Below are 27,278 nucleotides of genomic sequence, written 5' to 3'. Positions count from 1 at the left end.
TGTGATTTAAATAACACAGGAAAACTGTCCTCATCCTGTCAGGAAACATCCATGTGAGGTAGAGACCGATTGTTATTATTGATATTGCTGATTTGTGGCCATGTGAGTCGACAATAATTCAGAGGAGGGGCATTAAAGGAAGGCTAGCAGAGGAGGTCGGGAGTGTGTTTTTGGGAAATAGACGGGCCAGCATGCTGCTCAGACAAATCCATGCTTGATCTGCATTCTGACATGACGTCAGAGGTCGGATGATAGGATTTTTCTTTCTTCTTTGATTGGAATGCAGGATTTTTCCACACTTTTTCGACCATTCGCCTGCACCCACCTGGACTTTGCGCTTGCTTTGAATGAGTTTGGTGAAGGAATTTTGCCATCATGGCACATGTGTGATGGACCAGTGTCGTACTGAAGGTGAAGGAAAATGCAGATACTGTTGTTCATCTATATTCTGCACTCTTTGAATCTCACCAAAGGACTAGATAATACAATGATTGTGCCCTACAGACGTAAGTATTCAAGCGGGACTTTGTTTCTCTGTGTTTTTACACATATTTACAGATATTTCTCCTGTAAAATGCATAAAGAAATGCAATCCAGAAATCTTTGCTCAACGTTTCAGTGAAAACTAGTGAAGTGATGCAACATATGGAGACAGTAAATTACCCAAACTCTTAAGAAACAATGCAGAGCCTTTCTCAGATCTCCACAAAAGGGTTCAAATCATAAGAAAGACTTGTCAACTTGCATTAGAGTGGGAACTATATAACTGAAGAGAGCTTGGTGTCTCTTATCCACAGGAAGCTCCTCTGCGGACAGACTCTGTCCAGCTGGTTGCGCCTCGTGCTCGGCCATGAATGGCTGTCTTTCCTGTAAACCTCGTCTGTTCTTCCACCTGGAGCTCGATGGGATGCGGCAGAAGGGCGTCTGCCTCTCCTCTTGTCCGAGGGGTTATTATGGAAAGCGCTCCCCACGCACCAACACCTGCAACAGTAAGCAGCGTAGAAGAGTTTTGCTTCAATCAATAATATCAAAAGTATGAATAACAACTGCTGCTGTTTCTGGTGCCCTGCAGGGTGCAAGGAAGAATGCCATTCCTGTTTCAGCGAACATTTCTGCACACGTTGTCCCCCAGGTCGCTTCCTCTTCTGGGGAAAATGTGAAATCAGCTGTCCGAACGGGCTGACAGGAGACGCGTTGCTGAGGGAGTGCACAGGTGATCCGCTGCACATCACTAACGGATCCTCGACGGCAGCACGATTAAAAAACTGAAACTGTGGCGGAGCCACCCTCGCGTAGGTGACTGAATCCCTCCCTCGTTATTTAGACAATAATAGGGTAAAGGTTGGACTTTGTCCTGACAACTGAACCCTGCCTGCAATTCACTATGAAATGCATCCAAGTCAGATTTCCTTTCACAGTTCTGGTCCACAGCAGCAAATGGGTGCACCAGGGTGAGTGTTCAGACTAGTTTCCCGGGACTGGAGAGGAAGCACAAACCTCATAACTTCTGGAGAACCCAAGTGTGCAGTGACAGCGGGCAGCATTTTCTCCAGATGCAACTACCGTAAATGATAACATTGTCAAAGTACAGCCGCATACAGCACAAACACATACTGCTGCTGCTTCTTCCAGGCAGGCAAGTTTGATCTCGCAGCCTTTTCTAATTTATTTAATATCTTGATGTAACTGAAGAAACATGTTTGCTTGGCATGCAATATATTAATGATTAATGAATAAAAGAGGACTTTAAGAAGGGGTGAAATCCATTTAGCTTACAGAACAACAATTAAAGCTTTGACCAACTGACAATAAACTCATTTTGATTTCAGTTTGATTTGCTTGATTCTCTTTGGTGAAGTAGAATTTGAATTGCAAATTTGTAATTTGTAATCGGTGTTTTGTTCATAAAATAACAAAATAACATTGTGTGTTTGTTAAATATATATGTTACATTTTGATCTTTTTTTTTAAAAAAAGAGAAAAGAAAGTGGTTTACAAGGTATGTGTTGAAGGCTGATATTGTTTGCTGTAATATAAAGGTAAAAAGTGGCTTGACATATATACAGCTCGAGCATGTTGAAAAATATATTGTTTAGAAAGTTCAAAATGACCACACGCAGTGTGTATGTGTGTGTGGGGGGGACTAAACATAATGCATAAGGGTTTTGTCAACGCTTGGACCATTGGTGACATCGACTCAGGTGACTCAATGTAGAAAAAAGCCATACAACCAACAGGTGGCGATCATGCAACTGACACCATCGATACTGTGTTAGACACCAAAGAAGAAGACACAACATCAGATCTATAAAACATATAACTGCGCGTTAACGGCGACCTAGAGCATAGGCAGATGTGCTTAAAATCAGTTGGGCTGTGGCCGGAACAATGCCCAGAAACAACGCAGCTGTTATCGAAAAGTGGTTTCGTAATTATCTTAATTTAAACTTCTACTGAGGGCGCTTTTGTACGTTTTGGTAAGTATATCTGTTTATTAACAGATAAGCAAACGCATCAACAGCTATAATGCTAACAAACTTCATGTGCAGAACCTGTCAGGTTAGCCCGACATTAGCTTAGCTGTAACTTTATCCTTGCTCTCTGGTAACAGCTGGACTTGGAGTAAAATTGTCCTTTCCTCATTTAACTTAAGGGGTAAAATACTTTAGCCATGTATGTTACTTTAGCCTACAAAGTCTGGCCTTGATGTCGAATTTTTCAACATAGTGCAAACTAAAAAGCACTCCAGGGAGAATAAATGGCATATCGGTTAAATTCAAATTAAAGACAGAATTCTCATGTTTTTTTGTCTCTATTGTTGCAGGCCGACATATGAAGAAGACATGGACTGTTCGCTAAAAACCCTGGCTTCCCCCAAGCTAAGAGACACTAGTGATGCAGATTCTCCCTGTTGCACCAGCCCCCCAGAGTGTGCCATCTGCCTGCAGAGGTGTGTGCATCCTGTTCGCCTCCCGTGCCATCATATCTTTTGTTTCCTGTGCGTGAAGGGGGCCTCTTGGCTCAGCAAACGTTGTGCTCTATGCCGGCAAGAAATTCCAGAGGACTTCCTTGACCGGCCCGTTCTGCTCTTACCTGAAGAACTGAAAGCAGCCGCTGCAGGAGTGAGTCGAACAGAAGGGACGGAAGGAGGTCGTGGCGACTTTGCGTGGTACTATGAAGGGCGCAATGGCTGGTGGCAGTATGACGAGAGGACCAGTCGTGAGCTGGAGGAGGCCTTCAGTAAGGGCAAGAAGAGCACCGAGATGCTTATTGCAGGGTTTCTGTATGTTGCTGATTTGGAGAACCTGGTGCAATATCGCCGTAACGAGCACGGCCGCAGGCGCAAGATAAAACGCGACACGGTGGATATTCCCAAGAAGGGCGTTGCAGGACTGAGGTTGGATTCTGAACCAGCTTTGCCGGCTGTTACCCCAGCCACAAGAGAGCATATCATCTTACCTGATGGATCAGACGCTGCCGGCCAGCCACCATCCGTATCTTTAGGGCTTGTAGCATCTCCTCCCCCTGTTAGACCTCCAACATTGCTGGGGCATCATATCAACAGCTCCGCCTCTCCTTCAATAACAACCCTGGAGGATTCTTTTGCACAGCTCCTGCTCAGCCAGCCAGAGAGTGCAGAGATGGGAGGAGAGGATGAGCAACAGATGTCTGAATCTGCCAGTGAGAATGAAGAGGAAAGAGAGTGCGATGTAGAGACGGCACAATCCTTTGTGCAGAAGTCTTTGAGGGAGAACCGGCCAGCCAGAATGCCTCCAAGGGGTGGGTCCTCCAGTGTTCGCTCTAGAAGTCCTGATGGCCAGTGCACTGTGACAGAGGTTTAACTTGGACTGGAAAGAGCTTCCCCAAGAAGTTTCTATATCAATCTAAAAGGAGTGAATATTCCCAGGAAATGTTGATTTGATGTCCAAAAGCTCAATTTTCCCATATCTTCACGTGGCTGTTAAAGTAATTCTATGAGAGCATCCAGGTATTATTGGGTCCGTAGCAAATTATGTGGCAATCTGAAAAGAGACGGCTCGATACTGAAATGTCCATTTATATAAACATTTATCTGTCACTGCCTTTACATCAGTTGTGATGCAGCAACCCAAACTTACCTGATTGTTTTAGCTCACGTCTACTATAAATACTACTTTTACACATGCATATTGCCTCAGCGGGTAGGTTTAACTTATATGCAGTACCTTGTGTAGGCAGTTAAAATAATCTTTGGCAGGAGTTTGATTAAGCTGGTTACTATGTTTCCTTTGATTAAACGTGTCATATGACGCCACATGTTTGTGCCGCAAGGGTGTGAATAGTTACTGGAAGTTACTAAGCTATATAAGCAGAGACTCTTTGGGCTTTTTAGTTCTTGGCCAATTTACTGCTGTCAGACAACATCATGTACTTGGACCTGGAGCTATCTTCTTTTAACTCTAGCTGCTCTTAATTTTTTGTTTTCAAATTGTATTAAATTAAATTAAACTAACAAAATGAAGCCTTTGTCTGTGATGTGGCCCTGTACTGTTTTTATAGTGTTTTGTCAAGCTATTAAAGATGTCTCTTTTTCTGCTGAAATGTCTTTTTTTTGTTACTGAAGAAAGTTTTGCGGCCTGTAAATGCGCTCTATCCTTGGCCTCCACGGGGTGGCGCTGTAACCCTTCGTAGCAGGAGAAAAATAATTCTGCAAAATAAATGTTCTACCTCTATAAATGTGTTTTTAATAATGTTTCACGTTCATATTCATGTGTTGCGTTAAACCAAATAAATATTACACTGTCAACAGCTGTATGATAATATAAAAATTAGTATGATGAGTTCAGTTTGATGATAAAACTGGGTTTAACTAGTCCATTTAAAAGTGACAGCCATATTAACGGAGGGAAACATTGCACATTTATTTATACTACAGCCTAGAATACATCAAAGGATCCATATTGGTTAATGTGCAAAGGTCTACATATATGAATATAATTCAAATGACATGTATTATAAATTAGTTGACGTAGTTGATGCTTATATGTTAAGGGTGCATCGAATTTTTCTGCTGGCCTGAACTGGCCTGAACCAGACTGACGCGTGTGTTTTATGCTTATATTTTATTACTGTATATTAGATGGGGATTCACATTAACATGTAATCAGATGCCGGCAAATTCATGCTTTATGTGTGCAGCAAGATGTAACATAAGGAGAGCATTAAATAGGTGATTACGACAATGTCATGGAGAATATGTCTGCCACTGCTGGGGCCCTATGTAAGGGTCAGACAGACAGTCTATATGTTTTCAGACACATAGTCGCCCTTTTACGCCCTCATACATGCAATCATATCCACTTCCACTTCACACCAGAGAAAATACACACGCGTGTCCAATCCCTCCGCAAATAGTCCCGCCGACGCCACGGCACAACATTGTTGCTCTGTGGATTATTTTTACATTGTTTTCTTTCTTTCCAACCCCTCCACAAGGTCAAACAAAACCTGCACCTGAGGTTTTGGATATTGTTTTGAAATGTTGCATGAGTGCAGGGCAATGCTCAGGGTTCTCTCCCGCAGCTGCTGCATGTTGTGTCTGTACGTTCGTGTTCAGCTCAGGTCAGAAATTCGCAGACAGGTTGCCTCATGCCTGCAGGAGCCAGCGGTGACCTCACTCCCGCTCTCTCATGGAGCTAAGCGATGGGTCACACCATTGTGATCGGAACCTGTGATAAAATTCTTAAGTTCATGACTTGGACTTTGTCCACTTTCCAAATGTGGCACCGTATGTTTGCACGGTCTGTTTCTGGTTCGTGAGACTGACAGGTGGAGTGTGAATTTGGAAAAGGTGGACGGACACACGCACATACACACACTGGTCACCTGATTTCACACGCTGACCGTGAAGTCTGCACGGATAAAAATGTTGTGGAGGAATCTTTGCATGAGAATTCAGTGATGCTGCTCCTATTGCTGGAAGTCCTGCTGTGGGTGAAAGATGTGTGGAAAGATTTCCTCTAGGGTGGCCAGGATAAACCATCATATTGTTAACAGTTTATAGTGATTAAAATAGCGCTTGTCAGACTTTTCAGAAGCAATTAAACTGTGCGCTTGTAAGGTTCATAACACGTGTAAAGGACCTCTTGTACATGCTACATATTCACTACCAAAATATTTATTCTTCTAGCAAGTAAGGACATTTTGTCTGGTGCCCCAGGACTGTTTGAAGGTTAAGCGTCGAGGTTAGAATTGGGTTTAGGTTAAGGTCAGGGTCAACCGTGATGGTTATGGTTAGGGTAAGGAGCTGCGGAATCTATTATGTCTCTGAAACAAAAGATAGAGTACAAGAGTGCCTATCTAATTCCAACCCTCTCTTGCGTAGATATGAACAATTCTGTGATTCGTTTGCAAAGACATTTGCACGTCTGAGCATGTTAGTGTGTTCAGAGGCCGTGTGGTTGCTCCCAGCTGACAGGTCCTCTGAAGCCAAATTAAAATTGATCATTCATCACACGGGAAATAGTCACCCATAATCCCACGACAGCGAAACGTTCTTGTTTTGAAAGACAATCCTCATGAGCGGGGATATTTGGCCCCTCTTCTATTTTAATGGAGAGGCCCCATATCTCTAAAACCCCTACGGGGCTCTCCTGGCTGCCCTTGACGGTCCCACCTCTCCCATTGCCGGACCAATGGGTAGGCATTTGACATGGCCATTTCGACGGACAGGCACTGACAGTTCGGACGCGAGGACAAAGATAGAGCGAGGCGGACCTGTTCTCTAGCTGCAGCCTGACAGAGGGCATGAGCTGCATGTGTAGATAACGAGGGTGGACTTTAGAGGACATCTACAGTTTAACAGGGGCGTCCCTCTAATTTCATCATGTGGGCCACAGCACTCTTCTCAGATGAGCAACAGCTTACCAATATGCAGTTTATCCATCCATCCATCCATCCATCCATCCATCCATCCACCATCCATCCATCCATCCATCCATCCATCCATCCATCCATCCATCCATCCATCCATCCATCCATCCATCCATCCATCCATCCATCCATCATCCATCCATCCATCCATCCATCCATCCATTAACTATCACTTGTTCCGTGGTGGCTGGAGTCGCCACACTCACTGGGCAAGAAGGGGTTGTTTATGGTTAGAATTCATGATAAAATAGACTCATGGTTAAAGAAATACTGCACATCTGAATGTGCATGTGTGTGTGTGTGTTCTTGCTACATACTGAGTAACAAAATCCATATTTTACTAGGAAACAGGACATTTGGGCAAGTCCTCACAACTTCAAAGGACTCTTTCAGGCTTAAGTAGCTACGTTCTACATCAGTTTGACATTTGTGTCCATAAAACATCCTTCCTTAAAGAATATTCAAGAGAGCATCATCATGGCAGGGCTGTAAAGCAGGAAGCCATGTGGACAGCTCAGCTATGGTTCACGTGTTGGCTGCAGGTGGAACAGCCTTCAGGAACGCAAATAAAAAAAACCCAATTTAGACCAAGAAACTGCAATAAAGCGGATGTTGTGTCATTTACGACCGAATGAGATAATGGTTTTATAATGCACCTTGATGGGCTTCTGGGCCCTGTGTAACAGCTCTGTTGGGGTCAACTGCTCCCTTTTATGTTTAACCTCTGGTGCAGGGTGGTCCTGTCACTCTCCTGTTCACATATTTGTGAGACGTACGCATACAAGTGGCACTTAACCATCTATTTTGAGTCAGTCACAGTAGCAACTGACACATGCTGAGGATTTCACTGTGGACCCCCAAGAGCTGCTCCAATGAATGAAAGGCTCGTCAGGACGGGGATGCATCGTGGGGGCCACAGGGCAAAGGACAGGTGGGTGAGGGCGAGAAGAGGCAGGAAGGAACGTGAGATTCACACGTGCCTCAGACGTCCAAGAAGACATTATGTCAGCCACCAGAGGCTTATTCTGACACATAATCACATGTAACACTCATAATCACTCATGTGTGGAGGATCTATTGAACCCGACTACATGCTTTTAATCTGCCTGGTAACAGGACAGTGTGTCAGTTAGAGGAGTTTGAACCCGGCATATTCAAAGCTCCTGTCCTGTTTGATCACAGCCAGGAACCCGACGCCAAAGCTGTGAAAAAAGTTTAAAATCACTCCTTTAATTGCTCTGTTATTTTATTTTGAACAAACATGTTAAAGATCTCTGCACATCTCTGCCTGCATAAAAATCAGTATAAAGGACCCCTACCGAGAGGTGCACAAGACTGATTTATGGGAGCGGACACGTGTGGGCTCATCCATGGGTGCTGGAAGGAAAAAGAACAGTGTGTCCAGTCCCAGATGGGAGATTACACATTTGGGGGTTGGGTGGAACAAGAGACCCAGAAGTACACGGGGTCTTAGTTTGATGATCTGATGTGCACAGTCAAGGTGCTGACAGTGTGCGTTCCATCCAAAATACATCTGCAAGAGGGACATCTTTATAAAAGTTGGAGTTATTAGACCATGGAAGTGTTTGGGGTGTTGTTTGCAAGTCTAAATCCATCGAAACGCCTTCCCCACGGTGACCTTGTGGTCCTACGCTCACAGTCGCAGGTAGTGTGTGTTTTCTAGCAGGAAAATTAAACTGCAGCATGTGTAAAAGAAGAGATTACACCATCATACTGGACTGAGTACCTACAGTTGGGAGGAGGAAAGCACCCTCGGCCCGTAACGTAAGTCATTCAGAGGGGTAGATCAACACCCGTGCTGAGATCAAAGCCAGGAAAACATTCGCTGCTCACAGCGGCGCTCATAAATAACCGGCATCTACAGTCGTGTACAGTGTATTTTGTTACTGTACATCGGCCACCTCAGACAAAAGCCAGGAGACATCCCTGGAAGTCTTCCGTGCCGTGTCGTGACTATTTTTGATGGGCGCCACCTCCTCCGAGGGTCCGAGTGGGCGTGATAACCTTGCCTGCTGACGTCTGAGGAGCCCTGGCTGCTGTTCAGCTGTCCCTTCTCCTGTCTTTCTCTATAGGTCATATGGCCGTCTCTCATGAACAGTTAGTGGAGAACATGCTGTGCCAAGCTCTGCCGTGTCATGATTCTCTGGGGGGAGAATAATTTATGGTGCCCAGAGGTCAAAGCCCGCACCAGCAAAAGTTGAGTCCCTTAATAAATTTGTCAATGAAGGGGGATGAGTTGCCTTTAGCTTATGAAGCATCATGAAACATGTAAGGGTGCTGAATAAAATTAACTCAACTTTTGGCCTGCTGAGGACACCCAGGAGGCACCAGGACCTCTTGTTAACATTCCTTTGAGTTGTGCAAGTAGGTGTCAACCTGTAAAAAAGGTTCTCATATACACACCTGCTGTAAATGGAGGGAGGAAGAAGGATTAGCTCACTAGAAACTGAGAAGAGTAGATTCAAACAAGGACGTTGCAGCCTGTAGTCTAACTGAGCCACTGAAATTAAAGACTGACGACAAAAACTGACTTATCAAAATACATGTGGGCTAATTACTGTAGGTGATGAGAGGACAGAACTCTGCCTACACCACTGCTATATTTTATCAGATTTACACACCAGTAAGTTGGAGGAAGAAATAGTGATGGGTGAGATAAAAGAACTGCAGAGAAAGAGTGGAAGCATCAACCCTCTCCCACTCTTTATTTATACCCCTAAAGAGAGCAGGCTAAGATTTCTGGCACCAAAACACACGTCACGCTTGCTATTTTGGTCTGAGGTGGCGCATAGCACCAAAAGGTTGGGTGACAGGACTGCGGCGTCGTGGGGTCGCAGGACTTCCGCACACCAGCTCATCCTCTGCGCAATATTGCACATTTGGAAGACTTATTTCAGGGGTTTGCTCCCATTAATGTAACGGAAAGCATATGGCTATCTGCACCTGTCTGGCTGTGGAACATTCTATGTGCGGGTCTCAGTGTGAGCAGGTGTCAGAGGTCAACGCAGTCTTAAAGTGAGAGACGCGCAGTTCGAAAGGGGATCCATTCAGCTTCAGAATCCCCGCCTGTGTTACACACTGGATAGCCCGGGAATGATGATTAACATAGCTGCTCTAGCGCAGCCGTTAGCGCGACAAATGTTTGAAATGTTTCTTAAAAGCACAATCGCGCCAAACAGAGTAAGTTTGGGGTGTGGTTTAACAAGCTAATGCGATAAACCTGATCGATGCGTTCTAAACTCAAAGCTTCTATTGGGTCGGCATGCGCGGAGCTGCTGGCGTCGGGTTTTAACAGCCTAAATCATCAACACATTGCATTTAGCCCATTATTTCAAGAATATAAAGCGATGCAGCAGCAGAGATGGAGAGTCTTGTCAAAGCATCGAATTTATTACCAAGAAAAATACATTAAAGGCATATCGTTGTATTTCCACAGAACATCATTAATATATTCTTTAACAATCTGATACAGCAAAAACACACTGTTGTGGACAGAAGACTGTCCATCATCACTGTCAACACACAAACATGCACCCTCGGACTGGGGCGGCATGCAAACCCTTACTCAGATACCACCAGGAAATCATAAAAAAAGAAGCAGATGGAAAAAGAGACCCTGAACAAACCAGTGGGTCGACATGTTGGCAAAGTTTGGGCGCAGAAGCAAAGAGCCACAGCAACACTGGAGGACGGTGTGAGTACGTCAAGTCCATGTGAATCAAGGAAGCCATTATATACAGAGGGCGTAACTGAAAGAGCAGGTTATTACATGATGACTGTTTCTGTCTGGAGGGAATATGAAAGAAGAGGCCGATGCTTCGAGGCAGGACTGCGGGTTCTGGTCCTGGGGCTAGGGGGGCGGTACAATGGACCTGATGGGGAGCTGATTCTGGTAGTCGGGGTGCGACTTGCCCACCTGGAAGGCGGCCGCTGATTGGCTGGCCGTGCTGGGCGAGAGAAGCTCCTGTTACATGCCGGTGGTGACCGTTCGGCCTGGTTTACCTGGATGGACACAGAACCACAGGTCAATCAGAAGTTCCAGCAGTCGGTGCAGATGATTTCTTTTTTAGCAATAATGAAAGAGATAACTGAACCCACCTGCAGGGGATCATCTCTGCAGGCTGTATGTGCTGGTCTGGCACTGGAGCTGTACTCATGCTGGATCTCCAACATGTCCAGCAGTTCAATAAGTCCTTCATCTCCTGCTCCTCTACAGTCCTGTCCAGGTAAGCCTCCTCTCTGGGCCCACTGTGGTCCAGATGAAACACTTGAGACCTTGTAGTCCATTCTCGGCTCCACACCAGGGGGTGAAACCTTCCTTGCCCTCTCCCGCTGAGGCAGTCCCCCATCTCTGTCTGCCCCACTGTGAGCTCTGGGTTTAACCTTTGGACTGCCTGTAGCCAGTGGTCTCCTTTGAGCTGGCTGAGGACTCTGATGAGAACCTTTAAGACCACTGTAACCACCTCTCTGATCCTTCTGGTTCTGTCTGCCAGAGTCTGATACCAGCACCCAATCTTGGCTGAGTACTATGTCTCCTGTCAGCACGTCGGGATCAGCGTGGCTTTTCTGGCTGGGCACACGCACAGACGCCTTACTGGCGGCCCTGCGCTGACAGGATGGGGTGGGGCATTTTGGCTCTGGGGTCAGTCGCTGATGGGTCACCACACCTGATTCAGTGAGCAGTTTCCCTTCGTTCTCCTGCAACATGGCTCCAAACTTCCTGAGAACAGATGGACTGCAGCACTTCCTGTCCAGGGCAGGTGACTGAGAGAGCTGCGGGCGGGGTTGCACGGTAGAAGCCTCTCTCTGAACAAGTGGGGGCTTTGCCAATTTGTTTTCTTTGTTGGGGGAACTCTCTCGGTGCTGGGAGCCAGCCATGTGGGACATTTGGTTCTTCCTGTTTTCATTTTCTTCAAAACTCCCTAAAAGCAGCTCCAGTCCAACCCTAAAGCAAAGAGAAATAATCAATAATCAACCATCCCATATCTTCTATAGTTTTACTGAAATAACTCAGGTCTAATACAACTCAGTTACCTTTCATTTCTCCTAGCATCATTATGTGCTGGGGTGTCTGAGCTCACATCAATTGTGTCACTGAAATGCTGAAAAGATTTTAAAAAAAAGGATTTAATCACTTATTAGGTATTTAAATGTTTTAACCTCAAAGTGTGCCAGCAGGTCTGCTCTAACCTCAAAATGTAGCTACCCATTTTTTCCAAAAAGCAAATGTGGAGAAGGTGCATGTGAAATTAACTCCTCTTCAGTAAAGTGCATGAGTACGCAGAGTTGAAGGAACCCCCTTACTGTCATCAATATCCTCCTGACTGAACCCTGGCTCTGACTCATATCATGTTCAGCTATATGGTTTCACATACGCAGATGCAAAATGGCACATTTGGAGGAATGTGCTGCTACGTACCACATGGCGTGTGCCGTTGTTCTTCCGGCCCATTTGTTTCCCCTGCTCCAAATAATCCTGCAACAGGTCCCCGATCTCTGAAACTCCGTTGCCATGGCAGTAAGAGTAGACGTTCTGATGACTCGCTGGGTAGCCGCACGTGTTGGCGCCGTAGTTGCAGTTGTTGCCATAGTGATGGGGCTGTGTTATAGGGCCGGAGTGATTCTGCTGGCTATTGCCATGGTGCTCCTGGCTATACTCCAGCTTTCTCTGGTTGTCAACGGTGACATCGTTTACTCCTCTGCGGGCCTGAACTGAACTGTAAAGCTGAAACACGATGACAGGAGGCACCGTTAACAACATCCGGCCTTCCTTGTTAAATGGATGCATCCTTCAAGTACTGGCCAGTTAATCAGTTATTTTACTCCCTTGTGTTTCCCTTCTGCATCCATAAATTCATCTTGTATGTGACTCATGACTTAGAAACAGACAGAATGCATCTCTCTACTAGCTTGTTAACATTTCTCGGTATCTTTGCTCCAACAAGGATGAGAACGAGCACTGCCAACCACTGCCTATTACAATTAAAACACTCTAGGGACACAAGCGCTGCCAATGCAGGCCTATCTGGATCATCAGCTGCTATTAAGTGTCTTAAGTGTCTATATTCTCAACTACAATTAAAAGCCAATAACTGACAAACAAACCATGTTACTTTGATTTAAACTCTTTTTGAAAGGGTTGTGTGAAATGATGGGTTGTGATCCTACAGGATCTACCTCTTCAATCTTCCTTTGGATGTCCTGCAGCTGGTCCTCCCATTCCTGCATCTCTGAGTCGAAGTTGTCCATCAGGTCTGACCTCTCACTGCCCCAACCCCGGCCTCCGTGCTCCAGCCCACGCTCCAGATCAATGGCTGCCATGACGCAGGCCGCTCAATACCCAGGGGCCTCTTTGAATGTCAATTTCCTCTTTCCCCCGTTTCACAGATCTGTCAGTGTCAGGTTGCCTGCCGGGAATGGGGGGGGGTACGGATCAATGGCCTGGAAACATTATAAAGAAAAATCACATGAAAAAAATGGGGCTACATGACTGCATTATCATTTTAAATCCAAGTTTCCTTGAATTTTATCTCCTGCATTAATGTGACGTGTTGCTGAACTGCTGCACAGAAAGGTCAGGATTTTACAGCCATCTCTTTTCAGATTCCTGTCAAAAATTTACAGCTACATAAGCCAACCTATACATGCTGCACGTGTTTTTGTCCTGGCAGCTTTAATCTCCAGGATAAAACCCACTTCAGAGGCAGAAACAATGAACCTCAGTGCTGAAATTCGGGACTCGGCATCACAATGTTACGAAAACACGTTGATGTGCCCTCATACATGTAAACAGCTCGGTAAACAGTGATCGCTGGCGTGGCACTGTCCCCTGTGGTTGCGCTGTTGCTTAAATGTTATTGGAGCTCCCATCGAGAAAACAAACTTGACCTGTGTTTGTTGTTGTCAATATAAACACGACAAGTGCTCCGGGAGAACGCGCCCAAATGTACGAGCCATTTCCCTCCCACCTGTGATGTAAGGGGAGCGATATTAATAATCGTGTAACTATGCATAACACGGTGGCCTCACATGCCTAGTGCAACACAGCAGAACAGAGCAAATGTATGCCAAAGATGACACAATTGTTACTTAAAACAAAACAGAGGGATAATTGCAGGAATTATGTTCACAGGCGCAGCCAAAGTTTCAGTGTTTTTAACCCAACGTTAAAATGTTGCACGCCAGAAATCACAGCGTAACTTAACATAACTCTGCTAACAGAACTTACCTTGAAGTTCACAGGTTCTCACAGCCCACCAGTAAAAATCCTCTATCGCTCCAGTCTCTGCGTGCTACGTGCTCTAGCCTCTCCAAAAGATTCACTCCTCTCTTCGCCAAATTGTCATATGGCCTCTTCCCCCTGTGTCCCCCTCACTTTTTCCCCTCCTGTGTTACATAAAAACCAGCGGACTGGATTAAAGTAGCCCCCTCTCCTGGTCACGCCTCGGTGTCTGGGATAAGTCGAGCTGGAGCGTAAACAACTTGTGTTCCAGCCGGGCTGCTCGGGCTTTATACCGCCCGGCAGTGTTTACGTGAACGCGCCAATAGGATCCAAGATCAAATGTCATAATGTCAAATTTATAACAGCATTTGAAGTCTCGATGGGACAACTGTCGTCACCAGCATCCTGGCTATAATTACCGGAGGTCTCGGAGAGAGAGAAAGTGTTTACATAGCTATTTCAGCTGCTGCGCTCTCGGCCAATTGGCTTCGCTGTTGCTACTCTGCTTTAGGGTGCCTGGGCAGACTTTCGTCTTGTGACCAGGCCCTCCTGCAAATCATTTTTCCGAAAGATGCCAAATGGGCGCGGGTGACACAGTGAGTAATAATGTGTCACGGTCAGTTATATCTTTGTTGAAGCCAGTCACGGCAGGGAATATGTGTGGCAAATTTTATGCTGTTTTCAACTTTACACGTTTCTAAGTGTTATAACATATCCTTTCAATTTCAACACTCCTGATTCTATATAATAATAACCTGCACATATATATGAGACAGGCTCTAAGCGTTTGTTTTAAATTATGCAAAATATGTGAAATTTCAGACATTGTCCTGAAGTAACTGGAACCGCTCTTCTTGACTCATCGTGCTGCAATGAAGCCTGAGGACAGTTGCTACAGTTCATCTGCCAAGCCATCAATTACTAATGCCTGCGTCCAACCGGGGGTCCTTTGGGGAATTTGGGGAGAGCCTTTTCGGAAAAGATCTGACATTTGGCACTTGAGATGACCATCAGAATTCCTTCCAGTCTAAAGCCCTGGGATCAGCATCATTATTCCCCCACCTGTTGTGACCCCTAATAAATGACACGACCTGTACGACCTTGGTAAAGGATAAAATCAAAATGTTTTAATTTCAGACAACTAATGCCAGTGTGGATCTTTTAAAAGGGTAATAAAATGGAAGTGGATAAATTTCCACTCCCTTTTTATTGGTACTATGGCAACAAGAGCATGCAGGCAGCTAGTGTAACAAACAAAAATAGTAACCTCTGCTTACTGAAAATTCTAGAACAGCCAACAAAAGACATGTCAGTATATTTACCATGTGTACGCCACCACTGCATTCCTCCTGTCCACCCCATAATGAATGCAATTGTACCCCTGTCCTTTGAGTGTAGGATGGCACCATAGATATACATGGATTACATCTCCATGTCCATGAGGCTGAGCTATGCTAATTAGGTACTGGCTGTGGTCTGTATTTTGTCATTAAAGAATAGCCAGCATTAAATTGTATGCTAGGTTAAACTATTGAATATAAATCTGTCAAAAATAACATCTGACTGGGTTCATATCATCTTACAAAATGGTGTCACTTAAAAACCTTACCTCTCTGGTAGACTGACAGAGAAGGTGTTGCATTATGGATAATGTAGGCTCCAGTGTTTGATCTAGCCACATCTTCTTGGTATGCGCTGAGCTTCTCCAGTGTTTTTGGTTACCTTGGCAACAAAGGATGTGGGGATGGGGGGAAAATAAAAAGAGCAAAAAAAAAAAGTACAAAACAAGGGATGATGCAAATTAAGATTAATGTCACAGAACAAAGAAAAGAGTAAAAAGAAAGACTAGTTTAAAGATGGTGGCATAGGAGAGGGATGAGAATAACACAAGTATGAGGATCAGCAAAATGATGGGCTGGAACATCTGGGTATGGTGAGGCGTGGAGTGGCAAACCAAGAGAGGTAATTAAAAAGAGGTTTTGAGTGATGGATGAAAATGAAGAAACAAGATTAGGATTAAATGTTTTTGAGATGTTATTTTGTGCTGCCATTAAACTCCGCAAGCTGTGAAGTTGTAATTGTCTTACCGAGAGCGGCTCGTCCGCCTCCCTGTCCTCGAGCCTTGGCACCTCCAATCTGTCAATGAAGGCTTGCAGTTCTTTTCGAAACGCCTTCATCTGAGCGTTGATACGATACAACAGCTCGTGTTCCCTGATCCTGCTCCCATCATCCTCTGCCCCCTCCTCTCCTCCTCTCCCCAGCATCAGGTCGCCATTGGAGACGTAAACTCTTGCATCTGAAATCACAGAGGCCGTATCGGCGATGAGCCGGTCGATGGTCCTCACAAGCCTCTCTGCTTCCACGCGGATGTCGATCATCTGCTGCCTCTCAGGTAGGCTGCACCGGCCGCCAGGCAGGAAGCGGGCCAAGGTGGAGGAGCTGGCACCTTCGGGCCCTGTGGGGGTGTAGAGGCCTCGCGTAGGGGTCAGGCATCGGCTGCTGCTGCTATTGTTTCTGACTTCATCGGAATCGCTCTCTCCGCCCACAGGGCCCTCCCGTTTGCGGTGTGGGGGTAGGAGACGGGAAGAGGTGGAGTCTTCATCGCTCTCACGTCGACCACTCGCTCCGCCGGCGTCGCTCTCTGCGTCGCTGTCCCTTGGACTGGGGCGCAGGGAAAGGTGGGAGGCCAGGTCGTAACGCTGCATGTTGGAGAGGAGGACGCGATTCTCGTACTGAAGCTGCATCACCTAGAGAAGCATGTAAAGTGGGCTTTAGTTCAGTGTACCTCTAAATCATCCAGCTACATCCTTCTTGATATTTTTAGATCAATCAGGATATTATTTATACCTCAGCTAGAAAAATTATGATTAAAATTAATTGAAGTCAAGTATGTATTTTTAGCCTCAGGGGGCTTATGTGTGTTGTGTGCCTCAGCAAACGCTATAACATTAAACTAAAAGACAAGTTTAAAAAGGTTAGTAGTTATGCTAGTTGATAGTCCATATTCTAAATATATACCTTCCCGCTAAGATCGTTAATCTGTAGTCTTGCTGCCTTTAACTCCTCCTGCAGTGCCTCCATCTTGGCTCCATCAGACCCTCCTCCGTGTCTTGCACCTCCCTCATGGGTGCCGGCTTTGAAACGTAACTTGTTGAGCTCGCCAGTCACTCTCTTGTTTTGTTCCTCGGCGTCGGCGAGGTTCCTCCTCAGCAGCTCGGCCTCATCCTCCACCAGCTGCAGCTGCTGTCGAAGCTCTGTCAGATCGTCGCCGAGGGCCCGTCCTCCGCCCTGCCCACCCATCGCTTCAGACCCAGAGCTTGCGGCACCCTCTCCTTCGCCACGGAGATCGTCAAGCTCAGCCCTCAGGCCGCGGTTCTCAACCTGGGAAGAAGAAAAGGTCGCACTCATATCCTCCCCATTTGAAAACATATCACAATCTTCTCTTACCTCCAACTCCACTATTTTCCTCCCCAAAATGTTGGCCTCCTCTTCCACCAGACGGAGCCTCAGCTTCAGTTCAGACTCTCGGGTGGTGGGCGGGCCCCCAGCCTCTCCTTTAGGATGGGTGCTGTCCAGTTCACCGTAGAAAGATCGATATTTCTGCAGCTCCTGCTCCAAACGATCCTTCTCTTTGTCAATCTTGGCTGTCTTCTTTCTCATTAACACTGCTTCCTCTTTGATAAAGGCAAGCTGGCATTTCAGGTCCTCATTGTCTTCCTAGGGAACCAGCATAAGGGAAAATAATCCTTGTGTCATGGGATTTCCTTATATTTTCAAAGCAGTTAATAATAGTATAAATCCTCATGGGTACCTCAGTAGGCGTCTGTGCTGATTTCTTATCTGGCTTCTGGATGTCCTTGCTTCCTTTTCTCTTTTGTGACTGTAAATATAACAATTAATGCCTCATCATGGTTTGTATGTCTTTAATCAATTCACATTTATAATTCAAATGACAAATGTGAGCTACAGACTGACAATTCTGACAGAATCTATGTTGTAAAGCAAAGTCTTTTAGTCATTAGAACTCAACAGGGAATTCTACTCAAGCTTATATTAATCATCACTGATCATATATTTTTGCCTGATAAAAGCTGCATATCAGGCCAATACATGACAATGTACCTCTTTGGTTTTATCCAGTTCATTCTGCAGGGCTTGTTTGGTCACCTCCACTTCTATGAGTTTCTGTCTCAGCTTTTCATTCTCCTCCTCCGTCTTTGTGCGTTTCTCCTCCACCTTTTCCAGCTCGTGGTGGAGGCGAACCGACACATCTTTTGCCACCTGAAGCCATTATGTTACGAGGTCATTCATCCTTACTGCGCAACGGTAAAATAGTTCACAAATTATTATGATCTGCGTACCTTGAGGTCCTGTTCCAGACTCCTCAGCAGCTCCTCGTCAATCTCTCCTGTTTGGGCGTAGCGCAGCCGTTTCCTCTCCGCCTTCCTCAGACGATACTGTAGGATACGGCAGTTCTTATTGGCCCTCTCCAGCTCACGTCTCATCTCCTGAAGCTGACATGTGTCCTCCTCGTAGAAAGTATCACGCATCTCATCCATCTCGGTTCTCATCTCCTCAATTTCGCACTGGTGGGGTGGAAAGCAGGTTTCGTCTCACAGACAGTCAAATCTAGGTTTCTGGAGTGCTAAATGGCTTTGATGCAGGATAAGATAGTCGATTTCAAATGGGAGCACAAAAAGAAAAAACAGTTAGCAGGGATCTGCCAATATTTCAACATTTCTGGTGAGACTGCTTTAGCATAAGCTGCTATTGATCCTATCCAATCGATACCAGTCTGATCAATAACCAATTATTCATCCCTTGCCTGAATAGTTCTAGTTCGAGCCTTATTTTTGTGTTCTCTGGATACATTAAAAAAAGATCCACACACACTAGAAGCATTAGATTGTGCAAAGATTGATAATCACACTTTGTAGGCATGTAGGCTTAATGTTACATCAACAAGAATTTTATAGAACATAAGAATGTACATTATGGGAATAAATTGGATCGTAATTTAGTCTCTCACAGCCTATACAGCAATACAGGTGGCATTGCAATTCTCTATGTATTCCATCAAACCTTGAGATCTTCATTTTCCTCTAAAAGCCTCTCCATCTCGTCCATCTCCATCTCTCCATCTAGGGCCTGCTGTGTCACGGTCCCGGTCTGGGGCTCAGCTACAGCCCTCCCCTCCTCTTCCACATCGGCCTCTTCTACATTCATGTTATCCAGCCTACTTTGCATCCTCGCACCGCTTTTTTTTTAGGTATCTGCTGTAGATGTGAATGGATCGGGTTAGCCTGTGAGCATCATCCGCCCGGGGAAGGAAAGAATCAAACCGAGGCCTCAGACCGCAGATCCGCAGCTCCTCTCACCAAGGCTGACTACCTCTCCAGGATTCTCGTCAGCAGACGCGGTCCTGTCGACCAACGGCCTCCGGGGGACTCCCCTCGTTCAAAGGGCAGAAGAAAGCAGAAATACGTGGCCGCAAAAAGATGTCCGATCGTTTGTAGCAGCATCCGCCCTGTTGAGGACGACTACAGCAGCTTCAGCACCATCTGGGGGAACAGTTGCTGTTCCGCCGCGGCTCTCTGGCTCCCTCTCCCTGCCACCGGAGAACGTTGAATCCTCATCCAAACTTTTTTGCTCTTTACTCCCAGCATAGACCACGGTCTGAGGCCGGTTGTTTCAGCGCTCCCTTGCTAGCATCTGTCGGCTGTCCACCGAGCGAGAGTTCCGCCTTCTTGTTCTGTTTATCGACCGGCGACGTTGTTGGGGATGGAACTAGAGCGCCCCTGGCGGCAAACAGATTTTCGTCAAGTAAATCATAGCCATGTGTATTATTTGTTTTATTTACTATATTGTAGATTTTGGCAACCGTTATTTCAGTTTAAAAAGCTTTGGCATTAGGTGCTTTTCCCACTTGAAGGGATAGGACAGTTGTCCTATACAATGCAACAGGGCACCACGAGCAGTTCGCCGGCGCTGACCATATGACGTAAGGATGTACGTCAAACCAGGAAGTAAACAAAGACTTGGCACCTGTTCTGCACAAGTATTTATCTTAATTTCTCACTTGGAAAACCAAGTATTCTTGAGTTTCATATAGTTTACTACCCTCAGGACACATAAGAAGCAAACTGTCAAAAGAATTTTCCAGGTCCTTCTTTTGCCTACTGGTCACGTGTAAACATTATTTTGCATTATACATGATATATATCACGATTGGGTTATTCGCTAAGTGTGATGTAAAGTACATATCTACAGCCGCCTGCCTGCACATACAATGTGGGTAAATGCAGGCCCAGAGGGCGGCGCTCTGCACCCACTACTGAGTCAGCAAAAGCCCCTCAAAGCAATCTGTTCCACACAGAGACCTGGTAAAACGCTGACGGTTTCCAATCTGCAACTAGAGTGAGCTCCTTAGTCATATAATTGCTAATGAGATGAATGAGTGACAGGTTAGGGTTTGCAGAGGTTTAACAAATGGACCTCTTCCCCATAATAGAATGACCCTTTTAGACAACTGGATGCCTCAGTGATTCCATTTGTGTGGAGCGAATACATTTTAAATATAATTCCTTGGTGCTGCATCAATTGATACAGTTTTGTCTTTTTTTCTGCAGGGCATACCTTTGTACTCAGAACCCCCATCTGGGCCGAGTGCAAATTCCTCCAGGTTATAGTGACCTGTGTGCTAAATGCCTTTGAAAAGCCTTGGTCCTGCAATCCTCTTATTCCCCTTGCTAAGATCCCTCTAACACCATGCAGGACACACATCTTCATCATCCAGTCTATCATTCACATCTTTACTATCCAACCCCTCCCTCCACCTCAACACCGACACTATGGGTGCGCAGGTGTGCTGCTGCACCAAGATGTTTAGAGACGGGAGCACACATTCATATAATAAAAGAGCTGATATTAGAAGTATAATAAATAACTTAGTAGTAGCAAATCTTTGCCAACACATTTGAATATTGCCATATGCACTGGGGATAGAGGGTGTGTGTATTTTTCTGAAGAGAGTGGTATTAATGCCTTGATAATGCCATTTTTAAACTACAAATATACTCTCCGTCCTTAGATTTCTTTAAAAGAAAAATCACATTGAAGTGCAACATTCTCTCAGTGTGAGCAAATGAACCCCTCATCTTGGAGTAGCAGCCTGGTCGCAGATTAATGAAGGCTTCCCTTCCAGTGACCTGCTTTCTTGAGGCACTCATCGAATGACGTGGAAATAAGCTCTTTTGGAGCTAAAGCCAATTTAACCCTGAAGATTAGGACAGATCTGTCTGGACAAGCCAAAGATACATCCCTCCTCTGCCTCTCTCCCTCACTACAACAGGACTTCCCATCAGGCTGGTCCTGGGATGGAACTTTGACATAAGTAGAGGAATGGATGAAACTGGACTGTGGGGGATGGAAAGAAGGTAGCTTCAGATTAGGTTTCTAATGGATAGCATCTTGATCCTTGGGTTAAATGCATTGCTTGAGCTCACAAAGACACACAAAAGACAGTGATAAAACTACAGGGTGCTGACAATATTTTTATTTTGGTTGTAGGTGCAGCCAAAAGTTGTCGCTTTCATTATTTTAATGAGACAATGACAATTATTTCCTTTAATAAGAAAAGCTCTTTTTAGGTGGGGTTTGAGTGCTACGTGGCAGTGAGACAACACTTCAGCTACATTGCAGAGCAAAAACAATAAATCATGAGAACCCACAAAAAACATAACATATTCACAAATTCGCATAAGTGCTATAAGAATCTACAGTCCGGTACCATAGTGTATTCCATTTATCTTCAACGCAACGACGACGTCATTCTGTAAACGCTGCATTTTGGGACAGTCCAGGACTTCTTTGTGTGCAGGTGAATATGCAGTATTTCAATTCAGTAGCTGGCCATCTGAAGAACAATATCTTCAACTGTGATACTTGTTTTTGTTTGCCGAGCTCGCAAAATTCTAAGTAATCCTTAATAACCGCCCTCCTGCACCAAAAAGAAAAGCTCTTGGAATAAAGCGATCCTTTCTTGGTAGAATTTCAATTCATTCAAATAAATGCTAGAAAATATAATAGCATATTAAAGACTATTCATGCTCTGACATATATGTGTGTGGTACTGGAATCCGGAGTACAAAAGTTGGAGGTGAACTTTGGTCGATAGGTTTAGCAGATGCTGAGCAGTTTGTAGGTCCTTTTACACATTTTGGTCCGATTGAGGTCCATACCCCGGTTAAACAGAACAGCATGGAGCCTACACCATCAGCTTTTCTTTTTATTGGTTAATAAAAACAGTTATGGAGCCAACCAACACCCATCTCTTCCTCTCAAATCCGGAAACCCTTACAGACACGTCCACAAACACACTGCTACTCTTTCAACTTTCCAAGTTGGTCACAAATCTCATCTGCCTATATGTTTTGCAGGGATGATGGAGTTGGTTTGATGTGAACTTTGATTTCTTCCCTCTCCTCACTCCTCCAACAGTCGCTTTGTGGAAATGGCCATGCAAGCGCCCTTCTCTTTCCTTACTCCCTTTTTGCTCTTTCTTTCTTTTGCCTCTTCTTACCATCCTCCGACTCCTCTGCATTGTTGTGGCCGTTAGTTACCACTGTGTTGCCGTTGGTGATGGGCTTGCCACCCTTCTGCTTTGAGGAAGGTTTGCGTCGGTAAGCGTGGTAGTAGAAATTGGCGAAGAGGATGATGAAAGTGACGGCATAGCCGATCAGAGCCCACTGCATCCAGGTGGGGAATGGACAGCCGGTGTAGAGGGAGTGTCCAGCGTGGCCGATGGTTACATGGAACTGGATCTGGAAATGTATATAAACACGTGTTAGCAAACAATGCAATGAAATTCACACTGATCTGCTTCATTTTCTTCATTGCAAGTGTTTAAAGGTTTAAAATGAACCCTTTAACAAAACACACCATCTGAATAATGGTGAGGTATTTCTTCCACCAGAGATATCTCTGCATCTGAGGTCCCAGAGCTGCAAGGCCATAGTAACCATACATGAGGACGTGGATGGAGGAGTTGATAGTCGCACCAAAGAATGCTAAAGAAAGAAAAAATACTGTTAGATGTGATGCTGATAGCAATAGTTGATTAATAAATGATGAACATCTCACTCACATTGTCCTCCGGGGACCCATTTGATGCCGATCCACCAGAGGATGAACATGGTGCAGTGGTGGTAGACGTGAAGAAAGCTGACCTGGTTGAACTTCTTCCTCAGGATGAAGAAGACTGTGTCCAGGAACTCCACTCCTTTGGAGATGTAGTACCACCAGAGAGCAGATGCTATCTAAAGACAGGAAACAAGGTGTGGCTTATATGGCAGCAACAGGCAGGCGTTTTGATCTGTATATCTGTAACCATATCCAGGTAATCAGCTCTCCAAAAGCCCTGAGATGACACTACAAATGCGATATCTCAGGGGTCCCACATAATGATTATGATTATGATATGCATAATCTGTCCCCCGGTTACATCACTGAGTCCTAACAGGCTAAGAGATGGTCTAAGCCACACTGGAGTGGCACTGTTCCAGCCTGGAAGAGCAGGCAGATAAGGTGGAGAGCTGAGGTGGCCAGGACATTACTTAGGAAACGAGCCACACTCTTCTTGTCCTGAAATCACTCCTAATGCAGGAAGCATGGCTGGGCGTGGCCCAATTTTGGATTTAGGTGAAAACAAACAAGTTTATCTCTGTCTCAGATATGTGCAAGGTTTTTTCAGTCAGTCAGATCATCTCCCGTAGCTTGCATTAGACGGCATTACCTACATTACCTATCCTGACCCTTACTGGCATTAGATTCTATTGATAACACTACAACTGGTGTAATACTTCATAGTAAGTTTGAACTGAAATACAAGATTATATTTGAATTCATAAGTTTGTTTTCCTTGTTAGCGTGTTGAAATGGGGATTTGTGATAGACCTAAATTCTATAAAATACCAGGTGTTACAATCTAGGATCTAAGAAAATCCTTTCCCATTGAATGAAATTAGAAGTATGCATACAAGAGGCTTAAGAATCCACAAAAAAGAGCCAATTGCTCACTATCCCCATAACAGATGTAAGCACTTGACCAGTGTGTGTCAATAAGTCAGTCTTGGGAGCCTACCCGGACTTCATTGACGTCATTGGAGTAGTTGACAGGCTGACAGAGGTAGCTGTACCCGGCTGCTTGAGAGCCTAGTAAGAGCTGATGAAACCAAAGCAAAAAGCAGAGAAGATGCAACATTCATGATTTGCCAAAGCTTTTGAGCTTCACGTAAACAAGGATGACAACATCCACGAACCATCAGCGATGGGATGGTTGCTACAACCCAGTATCTTTCTCTAATATATTTCCATTTTCAGTAAAAGACAATGTGTCTTCAATACCTACATATACTGTCAGTTTCCTTTGGTAAAATCATGCCAAATCATCCTGACAAAATAATTGGGCTCAGCCGTGTTCTACAAATTCTCTACATTGTCCATACCTCTTTGGCGATGTAGAAATTGAGGACCACCATGCTGAAGTTGTAGACTATGAGGGTTTTCCTGAGTGTGTAGGGCTGGCGGTCCTGCATGTATCTAGGCCCCGCCCACAGGAAGAACAGGTACAGGCAGCTGATGGCCAGTGTGGGGATGGGACAAGACATCATTGGCCAGTTCTCCACCCTTTTGTCTGGAGGGGCGAAAATGTTGATTTCATCAGTATATAATATGTGGAGGCATGAGTAGAAGGATAAACACTTTCAGATGTGATTAAATGTTACCTGATCTAAACCCCAAAAAAGTGATGACTCACCTGCTATAGTAAGGCTCCATTTGTAAAATTCTACGGTGTCGTTAACAAAATGCGTTACAACCTCCATGGCTCTTCCTTTGGTCTTGATTATGCTGTGATGCAGAAAGATAGAGAGTTGACTTTCAGGGTGTGTGTTATACATATCCTCTGACAGATATGTTAGCATTATAAAATCAGGCATAGCCATTCTGTAAATAATCTTAAAAACTGTCTTGGCTTAAATACCTGTCACTTACAGAGACACACATTTATGTGTCAAAGCCAAAAGGTTAATTATGCTACTTTTGTCACCAGGATCTGAAAAGCACACTCAACTCATCTTTGCCTTTATTCAAAAGGGTATGGCAACATTATCCTCTAGAAGATGCTAATGCAGTTTCCATTGATTCCTACATTACACTTTTCTAATGCTTGAGATAATTGCTTGAAATTTGATTAATCATACTGGGAAATTCCACTTCTTCATTCCCTGATATTAGTCTATTTCCCCAGAGGGGTATAATAATTCATTTGTTGCCTTCAGCCAACCTTCAGGAACTCCATAAGGAATAAAAAGAGGCAATAATAATGAGAATACCCAACTTACTCTTGCACCACTGAGTGCACATGGGTGTGAGCAACAGATCCTGCACAAAATGGGCCCATTTGCTGGGCTCCGTCCACAGGGAAAGGGGCACACTTGGACAGTCTTTTACTTGCAGTTGGGGGATGATGAGACAGACAGGGTTAACCGGGCTTGTGTGCTCACAAAAAGGCAGAGGCACATGTGTCAGCAAGTTTCAATCGGACCGCTCAAGAGGCTTAAATTCAACTGATCAGCGAGCTTAGGTGCAGGCAGGCCTAAATACAAATGCCCAGCGACCTCAAACCGGTTTGATAGTTATCTCTACATGCATGATGTAGACTACAAGCCCCTGTAAAATGAATGTGCCTCTACATTGTCAGGGTATATGTGTGTGACAATATACCATTGAACACAGCGGCGCCTCCTCTCACAGCTAATAAAAGCATTTGCACATGTTTAATCGTGTTTTATTTTAGGTAAGATCAGATCATCCCTGTTCAACAGGTGGGTGGGCGAAAGTGCTCAACCATATGTTTAAAACACCTTAAAAGCTTGAAAGGAGAAAATGTTCCTCTCGACCCAGAAATAATTGATAATGTGGACAAAGGGATGGGCTCCAGCTAACCTACCTGATTAACCCCCTCAAACAAAACACAAAGGTTGTTCTTATACGCTTCAAATAATCACTAAGCGGGGAAACAACAAACAGAAATGTTATAAGACAGAGGTTACTTACGTCTGTGATACTTAAGAGCGTGTAATAACATCCGTTGCAATTTGATGCCCAACTCCCTCCAGTTACTGGTGCACTGTAGTCTGCCGTTAGGTGCTAACTTTATCCGATTCTACGCTGCATCGACTCGACATCAAACCAGAGATTTTGGCAAGAAACTGGACAAGGCAAGAGGAAAATCTACCGCTAACATGGGCCACTTATGCATTCAGTCCGTGCACCGGCCGCTCAGCCGCATCATCTTCGCTCAAATCTCCTGGTCGCCGAGAAGCCGGGAGGCGCTGCGCATGCGCCAAACTCCACACCGCGTGCCCGTGTGCGCGCGCGCAAGCTGCTATTCGTGTCCCGTCGAATCATTGTTTGCCGGATCCTGTTTGATTAACTAAATAATAAAGCAGCTTTATGACTAGCGAAATAAACCATGCAGAAAATAATCCAGTTTAGTAGGATCTTTATATTGTAGGTTACAGCATGAACTTTAATGGCTATTTTCGCAAACGTATTGTGGTGACCACTAGATGGAGCTGTCGCCTATAATTTTAATGACGCCTGAAATAAAATCAGAAGAGTTCTGCTTTTCGGGGCTAAGTTCCTCTAGTTCCTTTATTCTCTTAAACCATACAGCCACAATGCTGCAAAGCCTAAGAGAAAATAGTTTTTTGTTTCTGTACCTCATTGATTTTTGCAGAAAATAGATTTAACCCTTTAATTTGTCACTGGGACAGTCACAGAGTAGTAGTGCTGTGTTGTACAGAAAACCTGGACTTTAATTATGTCACAGTATGTTGAAATAAAAGGAAACAGATATAGTAACCACTCTATCATTCATTAAAAATACAGACCAGAAACATGAGGCAATTGATTGGCCAATTTCTCCTTAACAATACTGTTCATCTTATTTGCAACTGGAATATATAATTTAAGATCCTTTTATGCAGCACATGGAGTGCTACATATATTTCTTTTTCCTTGCAAGGGTTGTTCCATTTGACTTGATGCTTCTGTAATT

At 44.8% G+C, this 27,278-nt stretch overlaps 5 protein-coding genes and 1 long non-coding RNA gene across 9 annotated transcripts; 3 read left to right on the top strand and 3 right to left on the bottom strand.

The window, feature by feature from the left end:
• The first annotated feature begins 421 nt into the window (after nucleotides 1-421).
• On the top strand, nucleotides 422-1,828 carry LOC130515695 (R-spondin-3-like). Its single transcript, XM_057016124.1, has 3 exons — nucleotides 422-506; nucleotides 798-989; nucleotides 1,073-1,828. The coding sequence occupies exons 1-3, from the start codon at nucleotides 422-424 to the stop codon at nucleotides 1,267-1,269; spliced, it is 474 nt and encodes a 157-aa protein (XP_056872104.1). The 3' UTR covers nucleotides 1,270-1,828.
• A 491-nt stretch (nucleotides 1,829-2,319) lies between these two features.
• Nucleotides 2,320-4,581, top strand: LOC130516238 (E3 ubiquitin-protein ligase RNF146-B-like). The gene is made up of 2 exons (XM_057017142.1): nucleotides 2,320-2,477; nucleotides 2,825-4,581. Exon 2 carries the CDS (start codon nucleotides 2,844-2,846, stop codon nucleotides 3,840-3,842), a length of 999 nt encoding a protein of 332 aa, XP_056873122.1. The 5' UTR covers nucleotides 2,320-2,477; nucleotides 2,825-2,843; the 3' UTR covers nucleotides 3,843-4,581.
• Nucleotides 4,582-10,295: 5,714 nt separating this feature from the next.
• Nucleotides 10,296-12,486, bottom strand: LOC130516065 (uncharacterized). The gene is made up of 3 exons (XM_057016831.1): nucleotides 12,353-12,486; nucleotides 11,032-11,878; nucleotides 10,296-10,935 (listed from the first exon to the last, which is right to left on the bottom strand). The coding sequence occupies exons 1-3, from the start codon at nucleotides 12,445-12,447 to the stop codon at nucleotides 10,699-10,701; spliced, it is 1,179 nt and encodes a 392-aa protein (XP_056872811.1). The 5' UTR covers nucleotides 12,448-12,486; the 3' UTR covers nucleotides 10,296-10,698.
• An 824-nt stretch (nucleotides 12,487-13,310) lies between these two features.
• LOC130516064 (protein SOGA3-like) lies at nucleotides 13,311-19,917 on the bottom strand. Of its 3 annotated transcripts, none has more exons than XM_057016829.1 (9): nucleotides 19,238-19,917; nucleotides 18,517-18,741; nucleotides 18,278-18,436; nucleotides 17,967-18,035; nucleotides 17,603-17,872; nucleotides 17,174-17,536; nucleotides 16,243-16,902; nucleotides 15,765-15,877; nucleotides 13,311-13,374 (listed from the first exon to the last, which is right to left on the bottom strand). In XM_057016829.1, exons 1-8 carry the CDS (start codon nucleotides 19,400-19,402, stop codon nucleotides 15,827-15,829), a joined length of 1,962 nt encoding a protein of 653 aa, XP_056872809.1. In that variant the 5' UTR covers nucleotides 19,403-19,917; the 3' UTR covers nucleotides 13,311-13,374; nucleotides 15,765-15,826. The 3 variants fall into 3 exon arrangements, with proteins under 3 accessions (XP_056872809.1, XP_056872810.1, XP_056872808.1); XM_057016830.1 differs by having other exon boundaries at nucleotides 15,765-16,079; nucleotides 18,517-18,808; nucleotides 19,238-19,915; XM_057016828.1 differs by having other exon boundaries at nucleotides 15,765-16,079; nucleotides 19,238-19,915.
• Nucleotides 14,373-15,742, top strand: LOC130516067 (uncharacterized). Its single transcript, XR_008947348.1, has 2 exons — nucleotides 14,373-14,751; nucleotides 14,978-15,742. It is a non-coding gene; the product is annotated as an uncharacterized LOC130516067 (long non-coding RNA).
• A 1,778-nt stretch (nucleotides 19,918-21,695) lies between the features above and the next one.
• Nucleotides 21,696-26,568, bottom strand: LOC130516066 (elongation of very long chain fatty acids protein 4-like). 2 transcript variants are annotated; one of them, XM_057016832.1, is made up of 8 exons: nucleotides 26,273-26,558; nucleotides 25,558-25,665; nucleotides 24,972-25,063; nucleotides 24,661-24,848; nucleotides 24,297-24,377; nucleotides 23,301-23,472; nucleotides 23,096-23,223; nucleotides 21,696-22,977 (listed from the first exon to the last, which is right to left on the bottom strand). In XM_057016832.1, exons 2-8 carry the CDS (start codon nucleotides 25,614-25,616, stop codon nucleotides 22,696-22,698), a joined length of 1,002 nt encoding a protein of 333 aa, XP_056872812.1. In that variant the 5' UTR covers nucleotides 25,617-25,665; nucleotides 26,273-26,558; the 3' UTR covers nucleotides 21,696-22,695. The 2 variants fall into 2 exon arrangements, with proteins under 2 accessions (XP_056872812.1, XP_056872813.1); XM_057016833.1 differs by lacking the exon at nucleotides 25,558-25,665 and having other exon boundaries at nucleotides 26,273-26,568.
• Nucleotides 26,569-27,278: the final 710 nt, after the last annotated feature.

This window comes from Takifugu flavidus, chromosome 19 (genome assembly GCF_003711565.1).
Source record: "Takifugu flavidus isolate HTHZ2018 chromosome 19, ASM371156v2, whole genome shotgun sequence".
In the NCBI taxonomy this organism is placed as follows: Eukaryota; Metazoa; Chordata; class Actinopteri; order Tetraodontiformes; family Tetraodontidae; genus Takifugu; species Takifugu flavidus.
Note: the sequence above shows the minus strand (reverse complement) of the source record. Positions and strands in the feature narration are given on the sequence as shown.